Source organism: Balearica regulorum, chromosome 1 (genome assembly GCF_011004875.1).
Source record: "Balearica regulorum gibbericeps isolate bBalReg1 chromosome 1, bBalReg1.pri, whole genome shotgun sequence".
Taxonomy (NCBI): Eukaryota; Metazoa; Chordata; class Aves; order Gruiformes; family Gruidae; genus Balearica; species Balearica regulorum.
In genome coordinates, this window is record NC_046184.1 from 209,223,687 (window position 1) to 209,242,983 (window position 19,297).

At 41.4% G+C, this 19,297-nt stretch overlaps 1 protein-coding gene across 3 annotated transcripts in view; it reads left to right on the forward strand.

Moving 5' to 3' along the window:
- NOX4 (NADPH oxidase 4) overlaps positions 1 to 19,297 on the forward strand; it is a 110,809-nt gene that overhangs the window by 47,231 nt on the left and 44,281 nt on the right. For all 3 annotated transcript variants that reach the window (XM_075742490.1, XM_075742492.1, XM_075742493.1), the window contains one exon: positions 690 to 750. In XM_075742490.1, the coding sequence (XP_075598605.1) occupies positions 690 to 750 (61 nt within the window). The remainder of the gene's footprint in view (positions 1 to 689; positions 751 to 19,297) is intronic.

The window sequence follows — 19,297 nt, forward strand, 5'->3', positions numbered from 1 at the left end:
ATGGCTTGCTTGGAGGTTTTTAGATACCATGGTGTGGATAAGACTGTAAATAATACCGTTCCTGTGTTGATAGTCACAAGTAAACAGACCTGAGGTAAGGGCATAGGTGCAGAGAGAGAGAATGGTGGCTGCAAAGTGATTTTTATGATAGGCCACGCAATCTAGTGTTTTTCCTCTGCAAACTCTAAGCTCTCTGAAGTGCAGCAAAATCTCAGATTGCATTTAGAAGAAAGCGTCACTTGTGTGAGAATGATCAGCTTGAAAACGTCTGCCCTGACATTCAAGAACCAGAAGTCTATTCAATGCCTTGATATAGAACTGATGGGGCAGTTCCTGATTTTGACTGAGAACTGTCAATAGTAGAGGGAGTATTTCTGTACTGTTGTATCTCCAGTTGGTATCATTGCTGAGTAATGCTTAGTGAAGTGGCTGTTCCAAACCACACTCCCAGAGAAGCCCATTCCAAACTACTCTGCGACCAGAAGAAAGGGTTAAGGCTGCGTGGAGACTAGCTATGCTTGGCTTCCTGAACTGATGCTAGACTTGCTTTTTAAAGGGTATAGCTGCTGATACGGCTGCTCAGGAATGACCTATTTACACTGGATTCTGTCTTAACAACTGTACTTTGAATGCATTTTGTTATTTTCTTGTTACTCAGAAGTAGTCCTTAATATATTTAATATTTTTAGTGCCCTACAGATACCAAAGCAACGTTTGGGGTCCACCTTAAAGTAGTAGGAGACTGGACAGGTATGTAGAAAAACAATTCCTTTTCCGAGACAAATACCTTTACTTGAACTGTTACCCCTTTCTGGCTTCAGCATGATTGTACCTTGATTGTGGTGTATTCTCACTAGAGATTGTTCATGCTTGTTCTCCCAGAGTTGTTTTTATTACATTCCTGATGCAGCCTCTGCTTTATTCAGATCTACTTTTCTTCAAATAACATGTTTTTCCAGCTACTAACAGATCTTATGATTGCAATGCAGTAATGTTCAGTGTTCCTCCGTTTTTGCCTCTTTTTTCTTGTTTTTCGGTACCCTGCTGCCCCTGTGCAGTGCCGTGCCTGTGTGCGGAGTAGGGTCTGCAGAAATGCTGAAATGTGCAGCTCCCAGATAAGCGGTTTTTTATGCCAGCAGTTTGGATGGCTGCCAGGTTAATTAACGCCTATGGTACATTGAGATTACAGGTTGCTTTCATGTTCTTCCATGCTCTTCCATTGCTCCCTGAATGTCCTCCAGACCAGGGGTGTAAGCCAGGATTCCCCGCGGAGGAGAATGGTAATTTGCTGCTCCCTGTGACAGTTGTATACTCAAGTGATAGTTGTCGTTATTCCTTGGCGGCTGGCTTTCTTCTTCTGTAGCATAGCATTTCCTTGTAAGGAAGACAAATACACAACACCATCTTGTTCATTTCTCATGAAGAAATGTTTTCCATGTTAATTTGTATCGGCTTGTGTGTTTGTGGAACTGAATCAAATGAGCTTGTCACCCTAAAAGGGATTAGACCAATTCAGGGAGAATAAGTCCATGAATATCTGTTGAACTTGTTGGTCTGGCTGCATACTTGGCTGTGGAAGTTGCTGAAACTTTAATAGGCAAAGATTGGGAGGGCAATGCCATATGCACCTGTGCTCCACAATCACTCTGATTTTCTGTTCTTGCTTGAAGTATAGGATGTTGGCCAGACAGAGGCAGATTATGGGCCTAATTAGCTTCTGGTCTGCCCCAGTATGATGGCTCTTTTGTTGTTAAGCTTCATTCCTACCTGGGAGAGGACACTAGGTGATTGGGACAAGTGAGGTGGAGAAATAGTAGCTAAATGAGTTTTCCAAAATAAGTGGCATCTTTGAAGTTTTCTGATTGTCTCTGTGGCATGAATTGCTCTCTATTAGCATTTAAATGTTATTCTCCCAACTCAGTATCTGTATTCTCCACTGAGAGGTAGGACTGTATGAGATTCAGGACACTGTCACATAACAGAGACCATTTGTTGTATTAGTTTTGCTAACAGGGCTATCTCTCCCCGGGGTCGAATGTGCTGTCGAGAAGCAGGCAGTTTACCCAACTCTTTATGCCACATCTGTACCACGGAGCCCTGTTCTCACTTGGTCCCTTAAGCCCTGTGACAATTAATGGTCTCTAATCCGCTGACTGTTTGAGGAAGGATTATTATATTTGCCATGTTCCTTATAATCTTTCTTAAGCGTGCTTTAATGGCCGCTTCTACAGACAGGATATTGGGCTGGAGGAGTTTTTATGCGACATACTGTCATTTGAGCTCTGCTCACGACCTATTCTCTCAGCATTTATCCTATTTATTAAAATTCTCTTTTGTATCGTATTTTCACATTCCTGACAGTTTATGCCTGACACCAAAGAGAGTTAACAATTTATTTCGGAGAACTCAATTACAAGCCTAAATTTAAAAGGATGCAAGAAGAGTGCAGATAGGTTGTGAAGTGCAGAGAAGAACCGGTTAGTTTGAGACATTTCTCCTCTCACTGGCTTCAGCTTCTGCTGCCTGCACCTGGGAGATGTGGTGAAGGAACAATTTCCTGCCATTAGCTTTAAGGACTTGATGGGGGATACACATTGCTGGCAAACCAATTCTACAAGTTATGTTTTGGGTCAAATCTCTGGTACTGAGTCTTATATTCTAAAAATTTAATAGAATACCTCGTGGCCTTAGTGACTTCGTTTTGTAGGTTGGGAAAGCAACTGCATGTCAAGAGGAAAGATAAGGGGTAATAGAATTATCAGCTTCTAATGAGAAGCTGCTGTTAATGGAAAGTCATTTATTGGTAATATCCCACTACATATCATTTTAGATATCCAATAGAAGAAGCTGCAAGATGCGGCTTCTGAAAAAGGCAGTCACTTTAGAAATAATTTTTTGCATAGGAGAAGATATTTAGTAGATTTTCAGGCAATACTCTTATTTTCTTTTTAAAGCAATGATTTGAATAATGAAAAACATCGGACAGAAAAAGTAGGTAAGAGTGGAAGAAACCTCAGAAACGGTAGCTCTGAGACCTTTGCAAACCAAACAGCAATCCAGACCCCTAAGTGATGTATTTCTTGCTCCATTGAAATCAAATGGCTTAGAGCAGCTGAAAACCTACCCTTCTGAGAAGCAGATTTGGATAAAGGCACAACATCCCCTCCCATTAGGTAGGCAGTGGCATCCTTTAGATAAATCTCCAGTACAAATCTGAGCTCTTTCATTTCTCATCTGTGTCATGGTGGTGTAACTGTACTGTGCTTAGCTTTCATGATCATCACAGAAAACGGAGACACACGGGCACTGTTACTGCTGTAACGTGCTCTCAGGTGCCTGTGTAGCAGATACTTTCACCTGGCTCCCTCTGCAGACCTCTGACCTGTTTATGTGTCTAGTTTAGGATAAGACGAGCAAGGCCCCAAGCATGCCTTTTTCTCTTCATTCATTGTAAAGATATATATATATCTCACTACCTTAGAGGTAGTTACTTAATTGACAATTAGTTGTGATTTTTCCCATGTAAAGGTTCCTAATGTGATTTTTTGTGGTGGGCTGACCCAGGCTGGAGGCCAGGTGCCCCCCAAAGCCGCTCTGTCACTGCCCTCCTCAGCTGGGCAGGGGAGAGGAAATATAATGAAAGGCTCCTGGGTCGAGATAAGGGCAGGGAGAGATCACTCACCTGGTACTGTCACGGGTAAAACAGACTTGATTTGGGGAAAAATTAATTGAATCTGTAACCAAGCAAATCAGAGTAGGGTAATGAGATATAAACCCAAATCTTAAAACACCTCCCCCTGCCCCTCCCTTCATCCCAGGCCCAACTTCACTCCTCATTTCTCTCCCTCCTCCCCCTCAGCGGCACAGGGGGACGGGGAATGGGGGTTGTGGTCAGTTCATCACATGGTGTCTCTGCCTCTCCTTCCTCCTCAGGGGGAGGACTCCTCACACTCTGCCCCTGCTCCAGTGTGGGGTCCCTCTCACGGGAGACAGTCCTCCATGGACTTCTCCAACATGAGTCCTTCCCATGGGCTGCAGTTCTTCACCAACTGCTCCAGCGTGGGTCTCTCCCACGGGGTGCAGACCTTCAGGAACAGACTGCTCCAGCGTGGGTCCCCCACGGGGTCACAAGTCCTGTCAGCAAACCTGCTCTGGCGTGGGCTCCTCTCTCCATGGGGCCACAGGTCCTGCCAGGAGCCTGCTCCAACACGGGTTTCCCACGGGGTCACAGCCTCCTTCAGGTGCCTCCAGCTGCTCTGGTGTGGGGTCCTCCATGGGCTACAGATGGATATCTGCTCCACCGTCATCCTTCCTCCATGAGCTGCAGGGGGACAGCCTGCCTCACCATGGTCTTCTCCAGGGGCTGCAGGGGAATCTCTGCTCCAGCGCCTGGAGCACCTCCTGCCCCTCCTTCTGCACTGACCTTGGTGTCTGCAGAGTTGTTCCTCTCACATCTTCTCACTTCTGTCTCTAGCTGCAATTTCTCCTGGTGGTGTTGGTTTTTGGGTTTTTTTTCCCCCCTTCTGAACTCTGTTACCCCAGAAGCACTAGCACCATCACTGACAGGCTCGGCCTTGGCCAGCGGTGGGTCTGTCTTGGAGCTGGCTGGCATTGGCTCTGTTGGACATGGGGGAAGCTTCTAGCAGCTTCTCACAGAAGCCACCCCTGTAGCCCCCCTGCTATCAAAACCTTGCCACACAAACCGAATACATTTTTCCATCTTTTGTCATGTGCACTGGGTATAGTGAATAGTGGAACAGCTTTTATAGACCTCCCTAAAGAATGTTTTGTGATAATGTAATTACTGTCTTTGTGCTGACATGTGACTCAAGTCTGCACCCATTGTATTAAGAAAACATTTTGTGGCATCGTGGTGGTTTGTACTATTACTGCAATTATTTTGTCATATTACAGGGGTGGTACCTATGGCTGTAGACCACAGTGTAGTTAGCCTGTCGTGACTTAGACATGCAAGTTACAGAGAATTTGCAGTGGCTGATCTGTGGTAATTGCAAACGCGAAGCCCTGCAGGTTGCGTTAGCCCTGTGGCTCAGAGCTAAGTCAGCGTGTTGTCCTCTGCAGCTGCCTGGCAGTTACTGCAGGTGAGCTGGTGGGTGACAACTTCAAACCCTACAGTAACACTGAAGTTCCTGCAGTAACACGTGCGCAGATCAGAGCTGTGAGATCCATGGATTACCTAATAAGCTGATCTTGTTACTAGCCTCCCCTCTAAACACCTGTTCTGTTCTGCTTTTCTCATATCTCTGTGGTCACCTGTTTCTCCTTCAGCTTTGAAAAAATTGTTGGCTCAGTATTTACAGAAGAGTGTTTTGAAGGGTTGTTTTTGTCTCACTGTCTAGTTTGTCCTCAGCGTTGTCATCTATCAGCCTTATGCTTCCTCTGTCCTTGCTGCTGCCTCAAGTACTACTGCTTGTTTAGTTTTAAAGCTGACATTTCATCTGGCACCTCCAGAGGGAAAAAGAGAGGCCACGGGCCATGCCTCGTGTCCAACCACTTGACAGCAGTGAAAAAAACCCATGGCAGTGTATCAAGACGATGTGTCTCATTCACTAGACAGACTTCAGAGTGCGAGACAGAAAGTGATATTGATGATGCCAAAATAACAGACTTCTGAAGCCATGCAGCATGTTTTTTTGTAAAACAAATACACAGCACTCAGAGGTCTTAAGGTGAACTGCATGCCTTAAGGCAATAAAACATTGCTGTTAAGTTCCACTGTGTTGCTGGTACAAATTGATGTGAGACCATGTTTAAAACACTGCTGCTATTCTGCGCTTTACAGTAATTTTTATCTTGTCATGAGATCATCCTGCTGTGTAGTTGCATGTGATCCTAGAGATGTTTGCAAGGCCTGTCCACTATTCTGAGCAGCATGGTATCTAATACGACCCGTTGAATCTGAGACTTCTGTCCTATAGGTTACTATAGGCAGCAGGAGGTATTGATGTGTGTGGGAACTCTCCAGCTAAAGCCAGAACAGATCATGGGGTACCAATCTGCATCACCCTAGTAAACTCTAGGTCTCGTCAGAAAATAGGTATCTTTGCTTAATTCTTCCTGCTAGAGATAAGGATATACATGATCACTAGGTTATTTAGGTACTGACTACCTTATTTTGAATCTGATGTGGTATGATGGGAATTTTTTGTCAGATATTGTCATAGTCCTTTTTTTTTCTGGAAGGTACAGATCCGGAGCAGAAAGTTTCAGGGGAAAAAAACCCCACATTTTTCAGTTAAAGGCAACAACTTTCCAGAACATGGCAAATGTATGAAAGCATGGATCTTGTTTAATTCCCTATGGGCTAAAACCTGAGACAGCAAAGAGTACCACCCCAGATTTCTTATTTTTAAACAGACAAAAAATTTTAAGGCAGTTGTTTGGGGTTTTGGAGGCTGACTAAGAGTTTTTTGCATGCTTTCCAGAAGAAAATAAGTATACCTTTTGAGTGACTCTGAGGGAAGAATGATCCAAACTTGCTGGGCTGGGAGAGTTTGTCAAATTGTTCAGGAGTGTCTACGTGACCTTGTTAAGCCCTTGCAGCTCCTGGTTTAGAGAATACCTGAAGCATCCCGAGGCTCTCTGTGTGTTGCTGTGCTTAGCTGGAATGTATCAGCACGCGTAGGAGCTAGCAGAGAAACAATATTTTATTTTCAGTAACCCCGGGGAGAGTTTTAGAGATATTGAAGTAGTGGATCATTCAGTCAGTATCTACTATATTCTTAGTAGATCTTGATTCAGACTGGAGGAATGTGTGAAGCAGAAGTTGACAAGTAGGAATAATAACACCATGAAGTGTTCCCTCAGGATGTGACGAGGTTGTCCCAGGATCACTATCACTGCTACTGAGTTTCTTTAAAAATATCTAGTCACTGGTGATGAACAGTTGGTCAACTCTTTTGCTGTTACCTCAACCTCTGTTTGATTTGGGCCTTTTTCATTCCATGGTAACATGTATTTTGTTGCGTTTAATTATTCCAGGAGATTCCTGGCAGGGTGTAAAGGCGTTCATGACGTTGTACTGTCGGTTGTTCCAGCAAAATCAATGTGTGGTTTTGGAAGCAGAAGACAGAGATGGGATAGGTGTTATTTTCCCCTGTTAGATTTTATGACTACCAATTCTTACACTGTCAGTGAATCCTACTTACACTTCTGAGGAAGATATCAGAATTGAGTGCTAAAAAGGTTTTAATTGTGTTTCTTTTTATATAATTTGACATTAGTAATGAAAGTAATACTGTTACATTACTGGGAGGTTTAAATACCTTAACAATATAATTAGCCGAAGTGTGCCGTAAGGAATACTAGTTTTATTCTTCATTGCCATTAACATTAATTAATTATTACATTTATGACTGCAAACAAGCTCAATAAAAGGCAGGATTAAGAGAATGGAGAAAAAGAAGGAGAAAAGATTTAGTTTACTGGGTCAATGCTGCAAGCCCCTTTCCTCTGATTAAAGAATTAATGCTGAAGGTGAACACATCTGAATTTTTGGCTCCAGATTTGGCTTGTTTTACATTAGTAAACTCCAGCTGACTGGAGTTGAACTCCAGCTGATTTAGTACCAAAACCAGCATAACTTGAATCAACTCTGATTTGAACAGATAATGAGTTTTACCTCTACAGAGAACAAAGATTTTTTAGGTGAGAACGTTGCCTTGAAGGGAATTTTCTCCTATGTTATTTGTAAAATTCCACCTTTTTGCATATCCCATCGTCTTTTTAATCATGTAATGATTATAGAAAATGACAAGGCTGAATGACTTAAATTATTTTTATCCTTCAATATAATATGCACAGGATGTGCAGATGTTGTTGTAGCTAAGAACTGATCCAAGGATACAAGGTTGAAGGATTCCTTGCCGTGCCTTGGATGTTTTCAGTACCCTTATGAACTACAGGAATGAAACCTGTGGAGCACATTAACATGTAGCAGCTGATGGGATCTAAATGAATGTAGTGAAAAAAAGAAGAAAGCTACTCTCTACTTTGAAAGTCGAGTCACAAGGTAGAAAAGCTCTAGGACATGTATTTAAGTGGACTGCCAGGCAAATTTCTGGTTTTGTAATAGCTATTTATATGCTGTGTTTGCCTATTTAAGAAGACAAAGTTGCTGTTCTGGTGTTGCCTATGTTTTGGCATTTTCACTGTGTTTTACCGTCTGTTAATCTTTGCTTAGGGAAGCAAATTTTTGCTTAGTTTCACCATTTTTCTGTTAATCTTTGCTTAGGGATGCTTAGGGAAGTCTCATTCTTGTGGTAGTTTCTGTGCAGAGCTACACAACTGCTTCAGGCAGAGGACAGGCTGAGAGAGTTGGGGTTGTTCAGCCTGGAGAAGAGAAGGCTGCGAGGAGACCTTATAACAGCCCTCCAGTACCTGAAGGGGCCTTACAGGAAAGGTGGTGAAGGACTGTTAATCAGGGAGTGTAGTGACAGGACAAGGGGTAATGGGTTCAAGCTGAAGGAGGATTGATTTAGATTAGTGTGGTGAGGCACTGGAACAGGTTGCCCAGAGAAGCTGTGGAGGCCCCATCCCTGGCAGTGTTCAAGGCCAGGTTGGATGGGGCTTTGGGCAACCTGGTCTAGTGGAGGGTGTCCCTGCCCATGGCAGGGGGGTTGGAACTAGATGGTCTTTTACCCAAACCATTCTATGATTCTATGAATATATAAAGGCTGGCTGGACTTTCTGGTTCCTTTGTGTGAGCACCTTTAACAAGCTCAGGTGTGTAATGGTTTCTAGAGAAATGGGAGAGTTCACATCAACATGCCAGCTCTTCATGCATGCCTGCACTTCCCTGGGGACAATAGTGGACACCCCTAGATGCCACTCAAGTTTTGCTGAAGAATCCTTACCAAAACATCTTGTTTTGTTCCCAGTTCATTGAAACTTCTTCCTCAAGGACAGAAGAAAAAAGCAGACACAATTCAGACTTGGAATTATGAGTTACCACAGTTTAACTAACAATTGCTAGTTAAAATATCTTAAAAGTAGATTTGAACGTTTTCTTTTTGGGATCATTTTCTAACGGATTGTAAAAATGCTGTACTTGATTAGGGAAAATGTATTTCAAATTTGGAACATTAAAAAAAAAATAGGAAAAACTTCTCTAGGAACTGTTGATATTTATAAACTTTATGACCAGAAGGGACAGTTATCTTTATGTGCTCCCAAATCCCGCATAATGCTTTAGAATTTCTTAGAATAATTTCTAGATAGAAGTTAATGTAAGCCAAAACAAAAACTGGGGGTTGAAATAGTATGCAGATTTTTTCAGCTTTGCATTCATGTACCACATGCACCTTCCTGTTGCTCCATCCAGTCCCTTGACTTTTGTATATGCATTGTTTCTCCAATGCATCAAGCACTAGCTGGAGAATTTGGGTTTCACCATGAGGAAATATAGCCAGTCTGTGATCCAAGTATTTTTGAGGGGCATCTTGCAGCCACAGCTCTTCTCTCTCCCAGTCCTCTCCTGGAGATCTGTCCCCTGAAATCATAAACATTATCAATAAAAATCTGCCACCAACCAACTCTGTAGTTATTGACTGCCAAACAGGATTCCTGGGGGGAGGAAGTGTGTGGCAGCCTGAAAGTGTTACTTCTTCCTGTAAATAAACAAACCAAACAAAACCAAACCTCAGAACTTGCACTGAACGCACCAGGTCGTGACAAAGGGCCAAGAGCAGGTTTCCACAACTTGTCAAAATAGGTATTTAGGTATCTGCTATAAACAGAATAGAAAAGTTTAATTTAAAATGTTTATGGCTACGCATTTTATGCAAACTTAAATCACACATGAAACTGCGTGCTAATCACAGCTCTGTACTCGACTATAAACCTTGTGGTCCCATGCTTCAAAAGAGTGGATACCTCAGTGCAGAACACAGGTGTGGGGGCAAGTTCCTAATGGAAATTGAGTCAGACTGCCAGTGTAATCTATTTTTTAATATAAAGGCGTCCTTTTGTGAGGGTCAATCCACTAAATTAATTTCTAATTAAACCCCAATTTTTTTCTTTTTATCAGGTTTTGAAATTTCAGAAGGTGGCGAGGCAGAAATGCCTTAAATACTCTATTTATCTTTGCGGCAAGGTAAATTAATTGCTAGTGCGTCCGAAATTTGAGCAAAATTTTGAAATGGCAGTTGCTACCTGCTGAACGTGGCATTTCTTATTAAGATAAATGACTCGATTAGCTCAGTATTAACTAAAGTGCTGTGAGGAGAAACTGTAGGAGGGAATTCATAGGCTGGAAATCACTTTCCAAAATGTGAATGGGATTGCTGCCTGGCGCGTTGTGGTACGCGGAGTGGAGTCTGCCCCATCAGTCATAAACGGCACTTTGGTATGAAGTGCAGCAGCTGATGGGCAGGGTGCAGCCTGTATTTGGTTTCACTGACATTATAACCCACATTTCCGCAGCTCAGGCATGTTCTTGCTCTTCCTCTTTTTCTTCTTTATTTAAAGTGCTTTTTGTTCAGAATGGGGATAAAACTTGTTTCAAAAAGGATCTCATGATACTTCTTATTTATATAGTTTGTGACATTTGTAGCAGATTAGACCAAAGTACACTGTAATGAAATAATGTTCCATGAGAGGCAAATTTTATAAGGAGAGGTAAATATCTTTTATTAGATCAGCTGAAACAGCTGGAAAAAACAGGCAGTCTTTCAGGCATGCAGTGCCTTCAGCAGGTTTGACAAAGAGGCAGCAAAGTCAAAACAAAGAGCAGGGAATGAAATAACATTCCCTGTTACTTTTTAAAGCATTTTTTCCTTGAGAAATAGGCAATTTTATCACTCATAATAAATGAATAGAAGATCTGTCCCTCCGTTTTTTGTTTTTTTTTTTAAAAAAGATTTACCTTTTCCATGAGCAATATTATTTATCTCTCAAAAAAATCATATGGTGAAAAATACTGTCTGAAAGCCAAAAATATCACTAGTAAATGCTCTCCCCACTGCCTCTTAGGATTTGTATGTCTCCAGCTTTCTTTAACTTCTCTTGGCTGGGGTCCCAGTTTAGGGTCTCTTTGCTGTAATATGCCATGGTCTCTCTCTCCTGGAAAACACTTGCACCATGGCAGATACAGTCCGGCTGGCAACTCGAACTGGGAAAAGAGATGAGCACGTGAGAAACCTCCACTCTGACTTATATGAAGTGCTGCATTTTATTTATATGTATGTGCCCACATACATCCCTTGACTTTAAAGCATTTGGGTGTGGTTTTAAATTTTTTTTCTCTTAAAATCTCCTATCTAAACAACATTTTGATTGAAAAGGTTTGACCCTCTGTAGAGATTAAAATCTGGACAGTGCTTCACTGTGTTTTTAGTAATTTGAAGGGACCCTGTTCTGTATGTAGAAGCTGATAAACAGTGGATGACTGCTTAGCTTTGTCACTTACCTGGAACCAGAAAAATTTAAGTTATGCTGTAGTAAATACCACAATCATGAGTAAGAGAGAATGCTTCTCTGCTGGGGAGAAGGTCTGTGGATCCAAATGGGCGCATTTGTGTTTTTATGTGTGTCGGACAAGGCGGGACTCAGTGGAGGGTGGCATTTACCGAGGGTTGTTGACACATTTTTCAGTGTTGAAGGGGGATTTTGGGGAGAGGAGGAGTTGCAGAGATTATTGGTTATTTTGAGTTTTGCTGAAGTGGCTGCTGTGATGATTTTACTTTACTGTCGGTGATAACTAGCACACCTACAGCCTCCGAGAAGCCTCCTCGTGTTATGTGAAATGAAAATAAATCAGTGGGCAGTTTGTGCTCTTCATTGCGATAAGCAGTTCTAAGGACTGTATCTTCCCATAAATTTAACATATTCCCTTACTCATTAAGCACTCTGTAAGTGCCATATCCTCAAGGAAAATGCCAGAGACACCCACGTGTGTTTTCAAAGACGAAGCTGTGATGGTTTGCTGTGCTTTGCCAAGTGGCTGGTGCCAGCCTGATGGCACAGGGCTTTCCCTCAAGGATTTCACTAACACTGTGTTAGCTGAGTGTCTCTTGAGCTTAGCCGTGAGTGGTTTGAAAAAGGCAAAATTTATAATTAAAGGAAGACATTTTTATAATTTCTGTTATTTGATGTTTGCATTTTTTTAATGGGTTGAGGGGATTATGCTAATTGTGCGCTAATTATTAACAAGCATGGCAAATGAAAGTTTCTCAGTGCAGTTTCCAAATAAAGCAGCATTTCATTATTCAAAAAATTTGTTTAGAAATAATATTTCTTCAAAAGTCTCCCATAATTCTCAACACATATGTACCAGCATGTGCCATTTCTACATGAAGAGGTTTTTTATCATTTCTGTGCCATTTTGTATTACTGGATTTGTGATGGTACATCGATGCATTGCTATATGCCAGGTCGTGACTAAAAAGAATCAAAAGATAGATGTCTAATGACAGCTTATAGTGATAAGAATTGGCAAAATCACTTTTTCAGAAAAGTACATGCCAAACCATTTCCTTAAAATAATGTGAGGATCTGTGTGATCTAAATCATGTTAAACCACTGGTTCTTTGTTCTGGAAAATAATTATCAATGTAGTATTACACAATAATGTTTTCAAGCTTTTCTCTTCCATTCAAGAATACTGGGAATACTTTTTCTGTTGACTTGAGTACTAACAGGCTTTCTGTCATTTAAAGACGTCTGTTTAGTATTTCTTTACATTCATAACATCATGATAGTTGAAAGATGGAGATGACAATCCGGTAGAAAATCCTGTGGCATATTTTACGGAGAGCTAGTGCTAAGTCAGCAAACATATGTATTTTTAAGAAATTATTAATTAAGAGTAAATGAAAACTGCCCAGATTAGGTTGTATATAGCAGCTTATATTCAGGAAGTGGGCTGGCTTAAGTTCTCAAGAATGACTTCTCTAATTCAGATGTAAGAAGAAATAACAGAATTGCTCACAGCAGGGTGAAATTAAACCAAACTTTTGATACATTTCTTGATACACTCATGTGCACTACTTTTTATCACCAATCAAAAAAAAAAGAGAAAAATAGTATCTAATGACTCATTTCATTTGCCAGTCATTCAAATGATTTCCTGCTAAGGTTTTGATATTGCCCTTTGAGAGATGTTATAAGAGATGGAGCTTAGGATATGATTAGCTCTTTGGAAAAATGTGTGCATTTTTGGATGGATCATCCCCAGTTGACTAGCAAAATTTATATAGAAAATAGGATCCAGCTGAGCTCTGATCACTTTATCCTGTGTTATGCTTCAGCGCAGCTAGTGCTAGGAGTGCTTTTAGAGAAGGATTTGTATATGTTCTCTGAAAGACACAGGCAGCTGCAAACACAGAAGAAAGGATTTTTATATATAAATGGAGTCCCTTAATACCCTATTTCTTCCTTTGTTTCTTATTTGGAGACTTGTTACTGTTATTTCTAGCATTTTATTTTAGCTAAGTGGTTGGCTGGACAGGCATTTCTCCCACAGGGAGAATCTATCAGCGCTGTTTTGTCTGAGCATATTCGGCATATTTCAGCTCTTCCTCTGGCCCTCAGCACGGACTCTCCGAACAACTTAGCGCCTTCAGTGTAGGTATTCATATAACTTAGCTGTGAGGAAGTAAAAGTCATGCTTCGTGACCTTACTAACATCAGTTAAGCCTCAGTGATTAGCAGCATCATTCACAGCTGCAGTTGGAAGGACGAGGGCTGGGCAGTCTCATTGCTACCTTATATTACAAGGCAGGGAGCGAGTGTGCATTAACATGGAAACTCCCGTTCCCTTTTACGAACTCTTTTTTTTCCTTGGCGTTTTCTGTTCCACTTCCATCCCTGTCCCAACTAAGAGAAGCCAGCATCTCACCTGCCCAGCATGTACGAAGCCTGTGGCAGGGCAGCGTCTTGATTTGCCTGCGTGTTTATCAGCTCTGGGAGTTCCTCCTAACCTGCTGTGTCCCTCTCCTCAAACAGATGTGGGTTTGCAGTTTTATCCAAAGGTGGCAATCAGTGGAAACAGCCCAAAACATTGATATTGTTATTTTTTCCCTATAAGCAGACCTGCTGATTATATCAGTTAGTGACTTTTAAGAAAGGACCTGGCACAAAGAAGTGGAACGTGCTTGGCAGTGAAGTCTCTATAGGTGCATCCTTTTTCGCTAGGCCAAAATCTGCCAGTGTTTCCCTCCTGTTCTGGTGTAGGAGTGCTTTGTACAAGGCTGGCCTGTTGTGTGTTTTTGGGTATGCAAAGCATTTTGTGCATCACCTACCCCCAAAAACAATGGCTGAAGGTAAAATATAATCTTATCAGCCTTAAATTGCTCCTTATGTTGCACAAGGAAAGGTTCATTAGATCTTGAATCCAAGTCTCATGGCATGTGATTGTTCCCCCCAAAATCTTTTGTCCTATCTGCTTTTACCTGGGAGGGAGTGTCACGGAACCACCCAAACTAGGCCAGTCCAGTTAACAAACAATCAAACAAAAAAGTATTTATTTTATAAGATGGAAGGGGAAAAGCTAAGTTTTGTTCTAACTGAAACCACTCTGGCTCCAACAGACATTAACAGGTTCAGGATGTTGGTCGGGAAATTAGTACTACACCACCGACTTAAGAGCTCCTAAGGTTTATGGTTGATGACCCAAAATACACAAAATCACTCACCCGTGTAAGATGAGGTCTCTCAATCTGTACAGAAGATGAACCGCAGGTGGCATCCCAACCCACGGGGAGAGCCTCCGACTGCAGACCCGCTGCCCTGAGGGAGACCAACTCAAGATGGCCCCCCTCGCGGGACTCCATTTATACCCAATTCGAATCTGACCTGTGGTCGTATATGGTCACGTAGGTCCCTATTGGCCAAAGACCTCAGCTTTGTCTCCTCTGAACTGAAACTGCCAATGCCCTGCGGGCATAATTCAAACTGTGGCGGGAAGGTTTTCCCATGGGCTTTGTCGGAGCGGGTGCATCTGCCACAGCGAGTAAAGCAGACAGAGCCAGACTCTTCTCAGTGACAGAACAAGAGGCAGTGGGTGCAATGTGAAATACAGGAAATTCTTTGTAAGAAAAAACTTTTCCACTTGGAGGGTGGTCAAGGCACAGGAACAGGTTTCTCAGGGAGGTTGTGGAGTCTCCATCCCTGGAGATATTGAAAACCCAACTGAACATGGCCAGGAGCAACCTATTCTTGCTGACCCTGTTCAGAGCAAGGGGATTAACTAGACAATAGCCAGAGAGCCCTTCCACCCTCAACTATTCTGAGATTCTGCAAAGTTATTATACAGTAATTTATTCACGTATTTGAGTGTAATAATGAAGCTGTGTCTGTATTAGTAGGAGCGTGAAATGATCCCATGCTTATGGGAGCAAACTGAGACCAAATACAAATAGACAAAAGCCCACGAATGAGTTCCCAATGACTGGTGGTGGTTTTGTTATGATACAGAATTTTAGCCTTGGATGGGATTAACGCCATTATTTTGTGGCTGCCATTTAAATATGTTTAATGAAACGTTCTTGTAGCTTGTTCAAATGTATAAAATATATTACAGTTACGAACCTATTTATAGACCTGGCTAAAAATACCAGTGCATGTACGCATGTGGGTACATACTGATGTTTGATATATTTGGTGACAAACTAATACACATGGCTGGAGATGATGTGACCGTGACAGCCCAAGAATAACACTTTGGAGTCATGATAATTATTTCCATGAAGACGTCAGCTCTGTGCTCAGCAGCAATAAAAAGTTATTAGGAGAAGAATAGAGAATAAAGCAGAGGAGGTCACTGTGCAGCTGGGTATTTCTGTGGTGCTCCCAGGACTTGAATCCTGCGTGCAGGTCTGGTCGTCATCTCTCAGACAGGATACTGGACAGTGTTCAGAAAGGAATGACAAAGATGATCAAAAGCATGGAAAGGCTTCCAGACATGAGACAACTGAGTATGGAGGGACTCTTTAGCCTGGAAAAGAGATAATTTAAGGGAATATAGCAGTGGTTTACAAAATCATGCATAACACTGGAAGAGTGAGTGGGTAGGGCCTTGATTATTAATGGTTTCTGCCAATATTAGAACTTTTGGCCATCAAACACAGTCAGTAAGACGCTATTTCAGAGCAAACATAAGATGATGGATCTTCACGTAGTAGGTAAGGGACACATGGAACTCCTTGTCAGAGGATGTGGGATAGATTAAGAGGTGTACATGGGGGACTGGGCAAGTACTTTAAAGAGAATTCAAGGCATTTCTTAATGGACAAACCATCTCAGGAGATCCGCTGAGATAGAAACGGTTGGAGGCTGGGAAAGTGCCAGCAGGAGGGACTTGCCCTGCACTGATTCTTCCATAGGTGTCTGCATGTGAAGCAAGATACTGGGGTAGGGGGGCCCTTGGTGTGAATCAGTACAGCCTGACGAATTGTGCCTTTGCTCAGCTTTTTAAGGGCATGCCCTCTGGAGCTTTGCAGTGCTGGATAGTATTGCAGTAATTGCACAGCTGAATAGTAGCTCCATTTCAGTGTTAAAATCCCATGTAGCTTTTGAAAGGTTGGGCTTTCTCTGGTTTCTATATCAGATTACAAGTTACAAAGAGAGAACCAGTTGCATCCCCCTCCTTGTGTAATATGTTTCTTTTTTTTTTTTTTTTTTTGTGAATGTAAGGACTTTTTAGATGAAGTGTCGCAACTTTACCTTAAAACCAAAAAGTCCTCATCATTTCTTCCAGCATGTTGTGAAAAAGGAAGGCGCGCCACAAGTGAAGAAAATGGTAGTTGAGCCTCCCTGCATTGCCTCATGGAGAGTTCAAACAGCAAAGTACGGCCCTTCATGGCCAAAGGGAGCAATTGTAGAACTCAGTGCTGAAAAAATCTACATAAATAACATTTGCTTTAGAGCATGTATTTATAGAGATAATTTTTTCAAGTAAAAGTTACCATTTTTTGTTGTTTCTAAAACCCTGTTTTACTGTTGCACTTTGTAAGTGTCGAGTTGTGGAATGAACTCTACTGTTATGGCAGAAATAGTCTTCAGTGTATTAAGGACCTCTGAGAAAAAAAGAAGTTTCTTGATTAAGCCATTGGTTTTGAACTCCAGCAGTCTAGCTGCTCCCCTCCCTGTTTTGAAACAAAGCAAGTGATGCTTTTTCCTTCCCATCATTTGTCTACCGAACTTTTAAGGTTCCTTGTACAAGAACTGCCTTTTACTGTGTTTCTACATTGGCTAACATGTGGGTATACGCACATAAATCATGCAATATGTGTGATTATAGTGTAAATGAGGGAGGTCTAGTTAGATATAAATCTGTCCAAGCTAATTTTGACATAGTAGGTGGAACATTTTAAAAACATAAGCAAGCACCTAGAGTTCCAGCAGGGAAAGGATGTGCTGATGCCAGAATCAGGGAGGGAGAATGATTTCCAGCTGGTAAGCACACAGCTAGAGAAAGAGAAGGAGCTGACTACTTTTTAGGAAGCCAGTGCAGGTTAGGAGGGAAAGCAGGGCGTACAGAGCCCTTCTCCAAAGAAAGGAGGACTGTTCTGCAGGCCCGGAGTGACTGGAAGGTTCACTGCTGAGCTGTGTAATGATTAGTTGATTTCCTTAGTTTTTCCCTTCGGCTTAAATAAACTAAAATCCTGTAAAAGAAAATGTTGAACAGGAGGATGATCACTGTTTATTCACCTAGACTAGAAAATGAAGAGACCAGTTGCCTTTTTGTAAAAGCTTCTCCGTTTCCCTTAAATAAATATAAACAGCAGGGAGTTTTATATAATTTTCAACTTTCTGGCTTTTTACTAGCTTTTAATTTTTTTTTTAGTAGCTGTGTAAATGATGGGCTCTAATTAGTCTTTCAGATGACTGATCAGGAGAATTAAACTCTGTGAGGCTTAATGGACTGAGAATCTTGGAAGGTCAAGCTGGGCAAAAAGCCTGTCTCTTTGTATCAGCAAAATATGTATGTTTTAGGGGAATTCCAAGGCTTATGATGTAATAATTTTGGAACCTTTAGCTCATCAACATTACCTGATCATTGTTTTGTTTCCTCCCCTTTTAATGTGATGGAGAATATTTGTAGCACTGACTCTTCAAGAGGAGTGACACTTCCTTAACTTCAGAAACTTTGGCCGTTAATAAGCCACAGGTCAAACTAAAATATTGGACATTTCAGTTTTGTACCATCTTGTTGCTCATCATAGTTCTATAGCCTTTAACTGGCAAAGATTTCTTCCTACATGCCTTTTCTTTTTACAGGGCACCAAGGAACCACTTATGACAGCATTTCCAAATTTACAGAGCTTGAAAACAAGTCAGATTAGTGGGTCTCAAATCCTTTTAAAAGTTGTTGCATTTTTAAGAAAGCTCACTTAAATTTTTATTTTATTTTTTAAATTATAGCAAGGTGCTGAGGAGCAATTAAAGACACAGAAGTTACTCCAGACCAGTCTGCATTTTGCATAAAACCAGGCAGGTTTTTTTTAGTTTGAAATTGCGGGGCTTGCAAGTGGCCATGTGGTGAAAGATGGAACTGAGATTTGTGTCTCAATGAATGCAGAAGTGCTACAGGTAATTACAGAAACATGATTGCAAAATACCCAAACGCATTAGAGAAGACTTTTTGGTAGACAGCTAGGCTTCTGGACCACAGTGTTCTGTACTTTATAACTGATGAGTTATAACTTTATAACTCCCATTGTCTGATTACTTTCTAATCACAGTTGTGTTTATTCTTATGAACCTTGATGTAAAAAATAATCCATAAAACTCATATAAAAAATCCTTATCCTATAAAAAGCAATTATTACTAGTTTTACGGTGTTCTTAATTGAGTTGATTGTATGCAATTCAACCTGTTTTTATTAGAGGTTCAGAGTAGTCTGACGCTGCTGGGCAAAAGGTGGTTGGGATTAATAAAGCAGTAGTATCTCAGACTTCAGTTATATACTGCTACGGCCTCATAGGTACAGACCCATCAAACTCTGAAAGAGCAGGAATTTGATTTCTCAAGACCCTTGGAACTCAATAGAGTGACTTGCTGTTGTTTTCTGTAAAGTATTTTATAACAAGAAGGAGCAAGGACACAAGAATCCCAAGACCTGACTTTTAAAGTCAAACCTGACACAACTACAGTGTGTGACATTTTGGCATCATCTTTGAAGTGCTAAAGCAGTAAGAGCTTCAGGGGTGCGACAGCTTCAAAAAACAAGGCCAGTGCTCGCTGTGCCATAGTATCTCTCTTTACAGTGGGTGAATAATAATGTTTTTTTTAATACACAAGGATCTTCTATGCAAAATATTTTTCTTTGCTTTC